This window comes from Populus nigra, chromosome 13 (genome assembly GCF_951802175.1).
Source record: "Populus nigra chromosome 13, ddPopNigr1.1, whole genome shotgun sequence".
In the NCBI taxonomy this organism is placed as follows: domain Eukaryota; kingdom Viridiplantae; phylum Streptophyta; class Magnoliopsida; order Malpighiales; family Salicaceae; genus Populus; species Populus nigra.
The window spans coordinates 5,735,150-5,749,348 of NC_084864.1; the positions used below are offsets into that span (position 1 = coordinate 5,735,150).

The 14,199-nt window shown below is 35.8% G+C and overlaps 1 protein-coding gene across 1 annotated transcript; it reads right to left on the minus strand.

The window, feature by feature from the left end:
* Window positions 1–4,622: 4,622 nt before the first annotated feature.
* LOC133671529 (exocyst complex component EXO70C2-like) lies at window positions 4,623–6,782 on the minus strand. Its single transcript, XM_062092295.1, has one exon. It carries the CDS (start codon window positions 6,780–6,782, stop codon window positions 4,623–4,625), a length of 2,160 nt encoding a protein of 719 aa, XP_061948279.1.
* Window positions 6,783–14,199: the final 7,417 nt, after the last annotated feature.

Here is a 14,199-nt window from a genome sequence, read left to right on the forward strand (position 1 = left end):
GGGTGTCCTAATTTTGCCATCCCTTAAGGAAATTAAAATTTCCCCATTTAGCAGTTCAGCACATGTAATTGGGTAAACATATGCACCTTCTTCTTCTTCGTCTCCAACGACCACCATGATAACCTTTAGATGCCTCCTGATCGGGCAATCTCTCTTAATAATTCACCACCATCACTTTCAGTCTCAATCTCAATGATCGAACCATATCATTGCATCCGGAATGATCAAATTAGCTGGAAATAAGTCTGAAATCGCCCAAATTGCATTTCAAATGGCTAAGATTTGATCAAAACAATCTAGGCCTGATGAGCGACGTAGATTCAATCTTAGATCCGGTTGCACATAGGATCAGCCACACTGGATCCTATCCTTTGGCTCGCGGTTCGGCTCCAACTCGGCTCGGCTCAACTCAGATCGGCTCGTGGTTGATGACATGGTAGGGGGTCCCGCTGTGCTGGCGTGTTAGCTGACTGGTCGCTGACATGACATGCCAACTATGCATACTGATGCCATGATTATGTCACCTTTATCTGGGTCAATCATGTGGGTCAGGTCGTCTGGTATTCGGGTCAGGTCAGCCTATCCGGGTGAAGACGACACGTGGGGCACGTCTGCGCCCGTGGGTAGATGCCTTACCAGCGCGTGATGGCGCGTGCAGTCATTTTTGACGTCCAATTTTTACGCTGTTTTCACCAGTGTGCTTGTCTCTTCCTCCTCTACTAAGTGGTATGGTCGAAACACCATTTTGAGAACTTTCATTTTTGGACAAAAATCAAACACCACTTTAAAGCAAATGCTTTAATACCAATTGTTGGGAATTTTGACCGGTGATGTTCTGATAGTTGCTCATTGGAGGCTAAGCATACCGACACAATATTTAACGTGGTTCGGCAAACCGCCTACATCCACGGGAGAAGTCGATATTATTAGAGATAGAGAAAGGGAACAACATAGATACATTGAGGAGGAGGATCACATCCACTCTACTCTACTCCCATTGCTCTCACACACACTGCTGCACAAGGCAGCAGGGCTGCTACCCTTGGTAGCCACTCCTCGTTTTCTCTCACGTGTTTCTCTCACACTCTCTAACTCTCTCTCATTTTGCTCTCTAACTTATGCCTCTATTTACTAATGGTGGCAGCACATGGGTTGCACCATTTTGTCAATGGTTGGTGCAACTTGTTTGATAATACCCACCTATCATTGTAGCCTTTTGACAATGGCATCCCTCCTTTTTAGAGTAGGCTGCAAATGCTTCTTTCATGATTGCTGCATATTAATGGCAACAATCCTAACATATTCTTGGCAAGAACTGAATGTAGTATCTGAAAACATTATACAGAATCTATAGATTTTCTTTTCTATCATGGAATTCAATAATTTTGCACTTCTAGCATATTGTTACCTATGCTCTATTTTTTCATCGTACGAACAATAATATAGGTTTGGAAAGTTTTAATGGATGATGTGATTATACTTAGAATAATTTCTAAGTTGTTTATGTAACTTTGTGGATAAAAGGATCAAGTCAGAACGTGGTTTTAAGTTTTTTTTTTTTTGCGTGATTGTACTCGTAACAAGTTCCAAGTCATAATATAGTTCATTTTTTTGTGTCGTTTTAAGTTGTTTTTGTTGCATGGGTCAAGAGTCATCACTAAAAAAATAGCAAATACAAAGAGAAACACCGATAAAATTTTTCCGTCGGTATATTGCGATAACCTTTACCGACAAAATTTTCCACCCCTGTATCTATTAGTAAACACCGACAGAAAAATTCTCTTAGTATATACTGTGAGAATTGCAGTGGAAAAATAAGAAATGAATAAAAAAAAAAGCCAAATAGTATAATGACGTGTAACTTTTACAGATGATATTATTGATAGAATTAACCTGACGATAAAGTACATCCATAAAGACAGACAACTAAATACATGCCAATAAAATATATGTGGAAAGAATATAAACATGAATGCAACATAAGTTTAATTTGCTAAAGCTATCAAGAGGATACTCTCCATGCTTGCTTGTGAATTGTTGAGCTTGGAAAGCTTCTCCACTAAAAAATGAGCATTAAAAGTTTTAGATTCCTGAATATCATATATGTAGTGAAAACTATGAAACAAAATTATTCAGGAGTTTCTAGGATCTTATTAGATAAATTTAGAGTTGTTTAGAGATTTATTACCTGAAGATCTGATCTTTTTCGGCTTTGAATAATTCTTTAAAAGCCGAGTTGTCGCAAAACACAAGCCGTCCAATTGTCCAACCTCCAATGGTAATTCACACGAACTATCTGTGATAAATCTTCTAAATCCCTAATTAGAAGGAGAGGGATTGTTATATCTAGAGTGCTAGCTCTAATTTTATGTTTTTGTAGTTTTTTTATGTCTACAAGACAACAACTAAAAAAATAAAAGGCATAGCTTATTATTTATAGGAAAATTTGAAAAATCCTATAATTAGCAAAATATCAATTTGCTTAATGAATAATATGCATATATTAATTCAGGATAATTTTAGAAATTAACTCAATCAAGTGCTTACTTGATTTTTTTAGGTCTAGAACTAATATGTAGATGTTTCTCATAAAACATGTATACTGAATTGACTTGTATGAAAATTTTATATGAAGAGATCATCTATATCTATGGAAAGACTCATGTAATGGTTATGTAAGTGATCCTTAGACTTGAGATCACCAAGTTATCTTATATAGAGAATGCTTTGTTTTTTGTTACATGTTATCTTAATTGAAGTAATTGTCGCATGTGAGCAGCATTGTGGCGATCCTTGGTTGAGATCTTTGTGGTGATGGGGAAAGAACAAGGAATTTTTGTTTCTTATTAGTAAAAAAGGGATGGAGTTATGTTGCGATGTCGTGGTCGCACAAATTAATTATCCTAGCTTTAAACACAACACACAAGATAGTATAAAGCAAGCAAGGGGTCGATCCCACGAGGAAGATTCAAGTCAAATTTTTATGCTAGATGATATGCAATTTAGGGGGGTTTGGACGTTATCTAGGCTAAAGCAAAAGAAAATAGAAAACTATCAAACAAAATTTAATAAAATCAGAAAATTATCAAGAGAACAAACCTTGGTCACAAGCACACATCCACCTACAAAAATCAGAACTGATCATGGAAACGAAACATCAATTTATATTTTGAATATTTATCTCTTCTTAACATTGGTTAGTTAACGGATCCGCCGTATAACTAACCCTAACCATCAAACAACCACAGTGTCCGCACTAGTAATTTAATTTAATGGCAGCCTTAAGAACTAGATAAGTTGATTAATCAAGAAAACATAACTGTCCGCAGTCTATGTTTGATTTGATTGAATGTTCTCCCGAAGATTAATAACATAGATCCGCCACAATTACTAAACTCAGTTGCTTCACAAGTTCATATACCACAATTTCGGTTTTGATATCAAACTTAGCAATAGATTGTCTACAATAATAACTTAGAGTCCGCTCTAGCAATTAAAATAAACAATCATAGGAAAAATAAGCATAGGAGAACAAACATATTCATCATATAAACTGAAAAGAAAAGGTAAAATAAATCTCATAGTTCTTGGAATCCGAATGTTTCCGTGTCCTTGCAACCAAGAAAAAGTGTTTAGCCTTGCATGTTTGTTGAACAACTAATTAAAAAGAAGGAAGAATGCATAATTTAGGGTTTCTTAGAGGAAGGGGGCATTGTTCTCTTCTTGGCTGGCTGCCCCCCTTCTCTTCTCTCATTCTTTTTATATCTTAGGAAACCCTAGGTCTCTATTTTATAAAATAGTCCTCCATTAAGTAGACTATTTACATTTAAGTACTTCAATAACTTTTTTACTAAAAAAGGAGAAATAGCCTTGCATGAAATCTTCAAGCTTTGACTTAGAGGAGCTAAATTGCTGAAATAAAAACTTGGATATCAGTTTAGATGCTTCAGAACGTAATTTGAACTCGTTTCTTCACAAAACCTGTTTGCTGGCAGAATTCAGATGTCATCTTTGAAAAATCATATCTCCCTCATATGACATCGTGTTGGCTGAAATTTGGAGAGTTTATAGAAATTTGAGTCATGAATCCAATAAAATTGAGTTTACATCAATTGGACTTCTGTAGCTCTAGATAATATTGAATAATATGGTTGCATCAATTTGCCACCTGTTATTTTAGTTATTAGGAACCCTAATTAATATCAGAGGTTGGATAAGGGGGCTGATTTTGTATCGGAAAGACGTATCACTTATAGTACATCTTACTTATGGTAAGCTACATTGTTTGTTTGTTTGATATAAAATAAGGTATTATTGTGTTTTTTAATTGTTGGTCTATCCAAGGTTTAAGAAAAATCCTTCTCAGTAAGATGATCTTTATCTTATCAGGTTAAAACCTAATATTTTTTTGGTGTTTTTGAAAATAAAAGAAAATGTATTTTTATTCAATATTGAGAATACATTTTACGTATAAGTTCATAATCCTGTATATTAAAAAAAAATATTATTTTTTTGGTGTTTTTGAAAAGTAGACCAAGTTTTCATGGCTTTAATAAACTTGCTATTAAATCCAATATGTATGCAAAACAATTTGTTTTTGTGATTTTTGGTATGCATGACTATTATGGTCTCTTTCGGACCACGGACGCAGGATTTCCATCAAAAAGTTCATCAATGGAAGTCTCTAAATCTTCAGCCTGATATTTTATGTACTTTTCCGATTGCCTTCCGGAGGTTAAATATTGTGAAAACCTCCCCAAAAAGGACCGGTAAGCTGGTATCACCACCGCTGATATAGAAACTCTAAGCTCTGATTGAAGTTGATCATCACTCACCACCCATGAGCTTTGCGTCTTGTGGATCTCATCAAATAACATGTTGAAGCTCTTGAACCTCTCTTTCAACACTAGCTTAATTACTTTTCCATTCACTTGCAGTCCCTCGTGGCCTAAACAACTGAGGAGTTTGCTCCACGTCTCTCTTTGATAATTCTTATGATAGTTCCTGAGCTCCGAAGACTTCCTGCGGCACCATGTATCTCCTATCATTTGATGGATCTCTGTGGATCCTTTTATCTTTTGCACAATGTACCGTCCGTTATTCATCATGAAAATACAGCTCAACGCAATATCCTTATAAAGCTTCGACTTGGCCCCCAAATTTGAGTCTAATAAATCCATAACTCTCATCAATTGATTTGAAAATGGAGACTGATTTTCTTCAGCGATGTCATTGTTGGAGTTTTGAGTCTCGCATTCCAAACGTGGTCTACTTGTTGAATCAGCTCGTTCGATCTTTGAATGTTCTCGAAAGACTTGCTCAAGAGTTGCCTTGTATTCACCTCCATACTTCAAATAATTCATCGTGTAGCGAGTCAACGGGTGTACTGCAGCACCAGGCACTGGAGTTTTTCCTGTATCAGACTTGATTGAATTCTCCAAATCACAAAATATATAGATGGCAGCCTCTCCAATCCGACACCGAGCTGTTGTTGTCTCTGTTTTAAGCTCATTTTCATATTCCTTCGAAAACAAAGCCCCCATGGCTGGAAGACTGTCGCGCAAAGTTTCGTACATGTCAAGAAACTTGAATAACTTTTCTGCCGAGCGCTTTGTCATTGCAACTCCTTCAGCAAAATTGAGAAGCTGGATCATCACAGTGCGTATAAGATTGCTAAAAAGGCTAGAGGAGATCGAGGAATAATCGGAGAAAATGGCCTCGGCGAGCTTTAGCTCTTCCACGAAGTAAATGCTTGCACATTCCTTGACGGCCTTGATCCATATAGGGATCTCTCTCTCCAATGCTTCCCATGGCATCCTTTGCACCTCATCAATGCTGATCTTCTCAAATCCTGTCTCAATGAAACACTCATCAAATGCTTGCCCCCTAATCATTATGTACAGTTGGCAACATTCAGATTCAAATCCTCCTTCAATCATAGCCTTCGCAATTCTATTCAAAATGGAAACAGCATAATCAGAATATCCTAAAACGTTGTCAGTTTCTATTGATTCAGATTCCTGCACTACGCTGTGATCAGCTTCATGTTGTTTCCCTTTTGCATCATTAGTAGGATCTTGATCACTGTGTTTAATATCTTCAAGAATGACCTTGAATTCATTCTCCAAGCATGTCATTGCTTGTTGCTGAATTCCTCCAATGCGGTTGATCAATGCTGCAGGATTTGGATCGGGTCTCAATTTATCAATGGAAGATGTTAGCTTGGAAATTCGATTTATAGCTTCAAGAAAAGATGAATCCTCCTCAGGATTTTGACCCCACTTCCTTTTCCCTTCATTCAAGTCATGATTTGCCACCTTTTCTTCAACAAGATCTAAATTTTTTTCAACAAACACAGGAATCTCTATGGAAACCTTCCCATCTTTCTCTTCTTTCGAGTCTCCATCAATTGTCTCTATTGCATCTTTTGGAGTGGATGACAATGTCACAAGAAACTGATCAATATCTAGAGAGACAGTTTCAATGGTATAATTAATTTCTGGAGGAATAGGAGGGCTGTCTTCAATTTTTTCATCACTTTCTTTCTCCTCTTGATGAACTTCCTCAATCTCATGACTTATGTTGTCTGATTCTTCCACTTTAACCTCTGTTTTAGGTGACTGGGACACCAGCAGATCACAGGTTTCAGTTTCAGGGTGATCATCGTGATTGGCATTGAGATTGGTAATAATATTGGTGCCATTTTCTTTGTTGACAGAACTGTCTGAATTATTAGAGAGCTGTTTCTCAGGTGGATGTTTTTCAGACAGTTCTTTTTCCATTTTTCTGGTACTGTAAATTTTGTTTTTTGTGTTAGGAACAAATTAAGCAAATGAGAGTTCAAGGTCAGGGGTTTCAAGAAGAAAGAAGGTGAAACAGAGACAATAGAGACAATCATTAATTTTAGAGTATATGTGACTTCGACGTTTGTTTTTTGGTTTTTCTTTCTTCGTTTTAGGTTTTCCGTTTCCTTTTCCTTTTTTTTTTTGGTGGGGGTTGCATGACTGAAATGGTCTTTGTTATGAGAGGCTAGCAAGAGCTGGAAGGGAATGAAGGGACAGAAATGTTCTGTACGGAATCAGAGAGAAAATTTTGATTGTATTTCATCCAAATGTTTGGAATGGTTGACCGTTGACTGGCTTAAACAATTAAATAATATGTGAATAAAAATAATGTGGGGAGTATTTTTGTGGAAATATTGATGAATTAATGATTAAAGGAATAAACCCTAATTTTGACTTTAGAGTTCATATTAGGAATTTGTGGAAACTAGAAAGTTAAATGAAAATTGATCATTAGGCATAAAAAGAAAATAATATTGAATAAGGAATTGTTTAAAAATGAAAACAAATTTATAGGATGAGAGGGGGATAAGTTCAACCAATTAGAAAAATTTTCTAGATGTAATCTTTGTTTGAAATTATGTATGATTATGATGATATAATTATCAAGGATGTTATGAATTTAGTTTATACTTGAAAAAATAGAAGGAAAGATGAGTTTCTTGAATTCCTTATAAAAGATTTCATTGTCTGCTATTATGTGATTAATGAATGTGTTGATTACATTCAACTTTTGATTGTTGTAATATATATTGTGAGTCAATAATATTGAATATGCTTATGGGAATAATACTAATATACGTATAATCATGAATATGAATAATATTATATATGAATTAAATATGAGTAGATTGATTATTCACTTTTTGAATGGTGTGATTTTGGAATATTAATTTAATATAGATTGTAGAGTTATATAAGTAAGAATATCAAAGTTAAAAGGGCAATGTTAATTTATATGCACATAGTAGAATCTAATCACCCTAGCTAGTTGGGGGTGACACTAGCCTATATGAAAGTTCATTACACAAATTTATATGATGCTCTATCTATTAGGGGTTTTTTTTTAGGATGTGTGGCACAAACACTTTTTATAGGAGATATGTATAATGCACTATAAAAGAGTAACATAACTTGACCTATGTTTATATGTGTTATTGATCTGCTTAATTATACTCTTACCTAATGAATTAATCACATTATAACCTGGTCTTCTACTTGAATATTTGGTATTATTTATTCACAAGTTATGAAAAACCTATCATTATAACATTTTAATCTTTTCAGTTATATAATCTATGTTAGCTGATCAAGTACAACTTATTAGGAGGAGGTTTTTATCTATACACTAAATTGGTATTCCCAACACTTCTTTTTCACGTAGGCCTCTTTATTTTGATACTCTTTGTATAAATATAATATGTGAGGTTGTGTATAACTTGAGCTCACAATTACAATAGTTTATAGGTTATTCTTTTAGGATGACATGTATATGCATATATAATCTATTAATATAAAGGGATGATTAATCTTTATATCATTTATTTTTAGTTATGATAGAATTATGTTCAAGTTTAAGGCTTAGCATAAGCGAGGTAATCCTAGGAGTGCCTTGACCTATCTGCCAATAACGTGCTTAAATTTTAGGTTATGACATCTCCTTTGCTGAAATTAATGTTTCAACTTTCAACTCCATTTGATTCTTATTAGTTACTACTATGTTAACTAATTGCAGGTCTTCCTAATTAGGTTTTATTGCTTATTCTAATTGTTCTACTAACCTAGTGAATTGCACAACATTACTTTCTTTCCATTCTTCTTTGTTCATAGAAATTAAGTTTTCACCAAAGCTAGACCAATTATTCTTAATGTAAAAGTTGTGTTTTTATTGAGGGTCCACTTTCAAAATTTCTAAAAGCAAAAAACATTTTTGAGTGAGTGTGAAAATTTGATTTGAGCAAAAATAATACAGGAAAAAGAAAGAACAAGGCACAATTGAATAGTAAATGCATGATCTCATTAGAGAAAACAATTTAAAGGCTCATCACAAGAAAAATCTTTTATCAGTATTTAGAGCCATGACTGTTGGGAGTGCATAGATAATCAAACAAAGACAATTACTTTAGACAAACAATTGGGATTTTATAAGCCTCCCAATTGTTGAGTTCTACTCCTTAAGCACATCTTCAAACGAGCTCTTCTAGTGTATTCACGATCAGCTAGGGAAACATCAGTTCCTGGGCATCATCTTTTCTTGTTGTAAAGCCTCTATCATAATCTCCATTCCTACTTTTTTCTAAGTAATGTATAGAGGAATCAACAAGCATCTAATTCAACTTCATTAATTCCTCTTCTAGTTTTATCTATTATAGAATGTATAACATGTATAGATATGTATAAGAATTAATATAGGACTATTCCAATGTTGTGATTCCTACAATTATTATTGTGTACTGTCACATGCATATAAATAGAAAAGGTTGGCTAAGAGATAACTTAAACCATTCTATTATTCTCAACTTGGTATCAGAACCCTAAATAAATTAAAACACTCTCTCTCCCCTTTGTAATGGACTCTTCTTCTCAGTCGCCTACTGCCTCCGCTTTTGCAGCACCGCCGATGCTAGTTGCCTCCTCTACCGCAGCACCAATCTCCTTCTCTGCTTATGTTCTACCGTTGCCACAACCATTAGATGGTGGTCATACTCTTTTCAACCCAAACAACACTCCTCTGTTGCAGCCTTCCTCTGTTGTTACTGCTACTACCATTATCTCCCTCTCCCACACTCACCAAGTCATCTCTCTTAAATTAACAAACACCAATTATCTATATTGGCGAATGCAAATGAAGTTGTATCTCCTAGGCCAAAGAGTTTTCGGGTTTGTTAATGGGTCGAATTCTTGTCCTTCATACATATTTGTTGCTGATGATACCTCTTTTTAGGCAAATCATTCTTTTCTTCGTTGGAAATAGCAGGATTAACTCATTCTAAGTGCTTTGCTTTCTTCGCTATCCGTGGAGGTTCTTCATCTTGTTGTTGACTGCCAAACTTCGAGTTCTGTTTGGCGCACAATTGAGCAAGCTTTAGGTTCCACGTTCAATTCTTGTATTATACAACTTTATGGATCCCTCTTCAAGATCTTCAACAAGGTGATGAGTCGGTAACTCAGTTTATGAAAAAAGCAAAGGCATTATTTGATGAGTTAGCCGCTACTGACCGACCTTTTTCGCTGAAGGATTTTAACTTGTATGTGTTTTGTGGTCTTCGAGGAGTGTTTAAGGACTTAGTAACAAACCTTATGACCAAGGCAAAACCCCTCTCATATACCGATCTTCATAGTCATCTTCTAATGCTTGAATTTCTTCACAAGACGTCCCTAACATCCACGGGTTCTGCTGCAATCAATGCCTCTCTGCTACCCATGCCTAACACTCCCCCTTCAGCCTTTGTTTCTCAACTTTAGTCCTTTGGAAATTTTGGTCGAAATAGGGGCCATTTTCATAGAGGATGGCGTCCCAACCAGTTCAACAATAGAGGGAATAGGTCTGCTGCGTCCAGACCAAATTTTCGCAGCTTTCATGGACCCTTCAATAGTGATGGCAGGCAAGGTAATTGGCAGCGCAACAGGGGGCAAAATACACGTTGCCAATTGTGCCAAACATTCGACATATAGCCCTTCATTATCCACAACTTCAACACCATGGATATGGACAGCAACCCAGTGCAAATATGGTGCTGAGTAATGTCTCCTTAATAGGTATTGCCAATTGGTTTTCGGACACTAGTGCTAATCAACACGTTACACCTAATCTTGTAATTTGACTACTTTAGAATCATATCTCGGTAATGATAATTTGCATTTTGGTGATGGTAAGGGACTTCCCATATCTCATATCGGTTACACTAAAATACATACACCACACCGTAATTTTACTTTATCTAACGTTTTTCATGTTTTGCATATTACGAAACCTTTGCTTTTTGTTCATAAATTTTATCTTGATAACAATGTTTATTTTGAATTTCACCCGTTTATGTTTTATATCAAGGATCTCAACACCAATGAAGCACTCCTCTCAGGTTAGAGTAAAGATGGTCTCTATGCTTTGACCAGGTCTTCTGTCACGTCAGTTCCTCAAGCTTATTGGTCTCCTTGCATTTCTGCTTCTGCCGATGTATGGCATCGTCGACTAGGTCATCCAACTTTTTGTATTTTTCAATTGTTAGTCTTGAAAAATAAAATTATTTGTAATAACAAACTTTTTAATTTTCAATGTCAAAGTTATCCATTAGAAAAATCATCATGTCTATCTTTAGGACCTGCGGGTCACAAAAGTTCTGCTCCATTTGAATTAATTTTTAGTGATGTTTGGGGTCCTGCTCCCCTTTTTTCTTCAGATAGTTTTTGTTATTTTGTTATCTTTGTTGATGCATACACAAAATATATATGGTATTACCCTCTTGTTGCCAAGTCTGATGTTTATTCTGTCTTTCAGCAATTTCAAACTCTCTTTGAGCGTCAATTTTCACTAAAAAATAAATTTGGTCAAACTGATTGGGATGATGAATATTGCAAACTTCCACTTTCTTTTAGACCATTGGTATTTATCATCGTCTAATTTTTCCTTACACTCATGAACAAAATGACATAGTAGGACGTCGACATATGAATATTGTGGAAACTAAACTTACTCTTCTAGGACAGTGTAAATCACCATTATGATTTTAGAATTATGCTTTTGAAACCTCTATTTATCTTATATATCGCATGCCTACTCTTGTCCTTGATAATAGATCCCCATTTGATTGTCTGTTTCAACGGTCTCGTAATTATCCCTTTTTATGTACTTTGGATGTCTTTACTTTTCTTTTTTGCATCTCTATCATAATCATAAATTAGATTTTCATTCTTCTTCATGTGTGTTTTTCGATTACAACTCCTCTCATCTTAGTTATCGATGTCTTAACATTGCATCTCAAGACATTTATATCTCTTGTTGTGTCTGTTTTCATGAACATGTGTTTTCGTTTGACAGATATTAACAGATTGCACAATCCTCCTTTCCTTCCTCCATACCACCCGCCACTGGGCTCCTCCCAAATCTGCTACATTCACCATTGTTCCACACCCTTACGACGCCTTAACATCACTCTTCTACCTCTACTCACCCACCACTCTCTGCTCACCTGCAACAACCCCACCTCTTACCTTCCCTATCACCACATGCATGTTTATCTAACCATTTAGCTGCAGGTATAACTAGTAGATTGGTTTCCTCTGGTTTCCAGCATGACACCTCTGCTGGTGTTGGGTTAACCTGCTATTCCACTTTTGCTTCTCCTTATTCTGCCAACACCAAAACTACTACAGGTTCTGCTTCTGCTGCTAGTCCTTTGCTTGCGGCAGATTCTTCCTCTACTTCTTTGGCTGAACTGAATCTTGTGGTTGATTTCTCCTCTTATCCAATATAGCAGGGTACCATTTTGCCACCATCTCTTCCTGCATCATCACCCTTAATCACCAAGCATCCTATAGTTCTTTGATCGCGACAACTGAAGATAGTAAATTTGGTTGCTTTTGTTGCCGTTGTTCCTACTTCATCTCGAGTAATGCTCTCTCCAACCTCTAAACACATTGCATTCTCTGATGTTGACATGTATACGGTTTGGCATGATGTTATGTATGATGAAATAAAGGATTTGCACTCTATTCACACTTTGTCTTGGTCTTTAGTTCCCTTTCATCCTTTGTTAAATGTTGCTAGGAGTCGATAGGTGTATCAGATAAAATGTCGTGTTAATGGCAACATTAAGCGTTATAAGGTACGCCTAGTTGCTAAAAGTTTTACCCAACAAGAAAGCATTGATTACTCTAAAACATTCTATCCAGTTATTAGGTAATCCACTCTCAAATTAGTCTTCTCCATTGCGGTTTCATGTAATTGGAAGATTCACCAACTCGATATTCATAATGCTTTTCTCAATGGAATTCTTACTCAACAAGTCTACATGAAACAATCTTCAGGTTTTGTTGACTCTGCTCTTCCATGTCATGTGTACCGTTTGCATAAATTGTTATATGGTTAAAAAAGGCACCAAGGGCATGGTACACTCATCTGAGTGATTTCTTGCTCTCTATTGGTTTTCACGCCTCCAAGGTTGACGCCTCCTTGTTTATCTTACTTGATGGTACTAATATCTTTTATCTTTTGGTGTTTATTGATAATATCCTGTTTACAGGTAGCAAATCTGCTATGCTCCATCGCCTAATATAGTTACTAAGCTCCAAATTTAAGCTTTGTGACTTAGGCACAATTCATTACATTCTGGGTATTGAAGTTCGGTCCACAGGTTTGGGTTTGATGTTGTGAGAACACAAATATATTCTTCACATCCTTAATCGGGCTTGTATGACTTCTAGTCTCTACTATGAAAGTTACCATACTGCTAGATAACTATTTTCTGATTCTACATGATTTTATCAAATCGTGGGTGCTCTTCAATATCTTACCTTCATTCGCCTAGATATCTGTTTTGCTGTTTACAGAGTTTTTCAATTTATGCATGCTCCTATAGATTCTTATTTGGCCTCTGTTAAACGTATCAAATGCTTCCTTAAAGGTACAACATCTTATGGTTTCCATATCACTCAAGATTCCTCATTTGCTTTACATGGTTTTATAGATACAGATTGGGCCGGTAGTATTCATGATCACAAATCTACAGGTGGTTACCTTGTCTTTTTTGGTCAGACGCTGATTTCATTAAAGTCAGGCAAGCAACGCATAATTGCTCGCTCCTCTAACGAGGCTAAGTATAAAGCCTTAATAGATAGTATTGCTGAGGTCATCTGGCTTTAATATTTTTTAACAGATCTGCAAGTTCCTTTTGTCTCTGCTCCTACCATTTGGTGTGATAACCTTAAAATCACTTATCTCTCAGCAAATCCTATTTTCCATGTTCGTACTAAACATGAGGTGGATTATCTTTTTATATGAGACTAGGTTGCAAAGAAAGAGATTCAGGTTCGTTTTATCTCCTCTCGGGACCAATTTGCAAATGTCTTTACTAAGCCACTTTCTGCTGCTTCATTTACTGCTTTTCGTTACAAGTTTCGGGTCGATCCTCCACCCTCGGCTTGAGGGGGCATATTATAGAATATATAGCATATATATATATGTATAATAATTAATGTAGGATTATTCCAATGTTGTGATTCCTACTGTTATTACCGTGTACTGCCGCATATATATAAATAGAAAGGTTGGCTAAGAGATAACTTAAGTCATTCTATTATTCTCAACTTGGTATCAGAGCCTAAATAAATTAAAACACTTTCTCTCACCCAAAAAAAT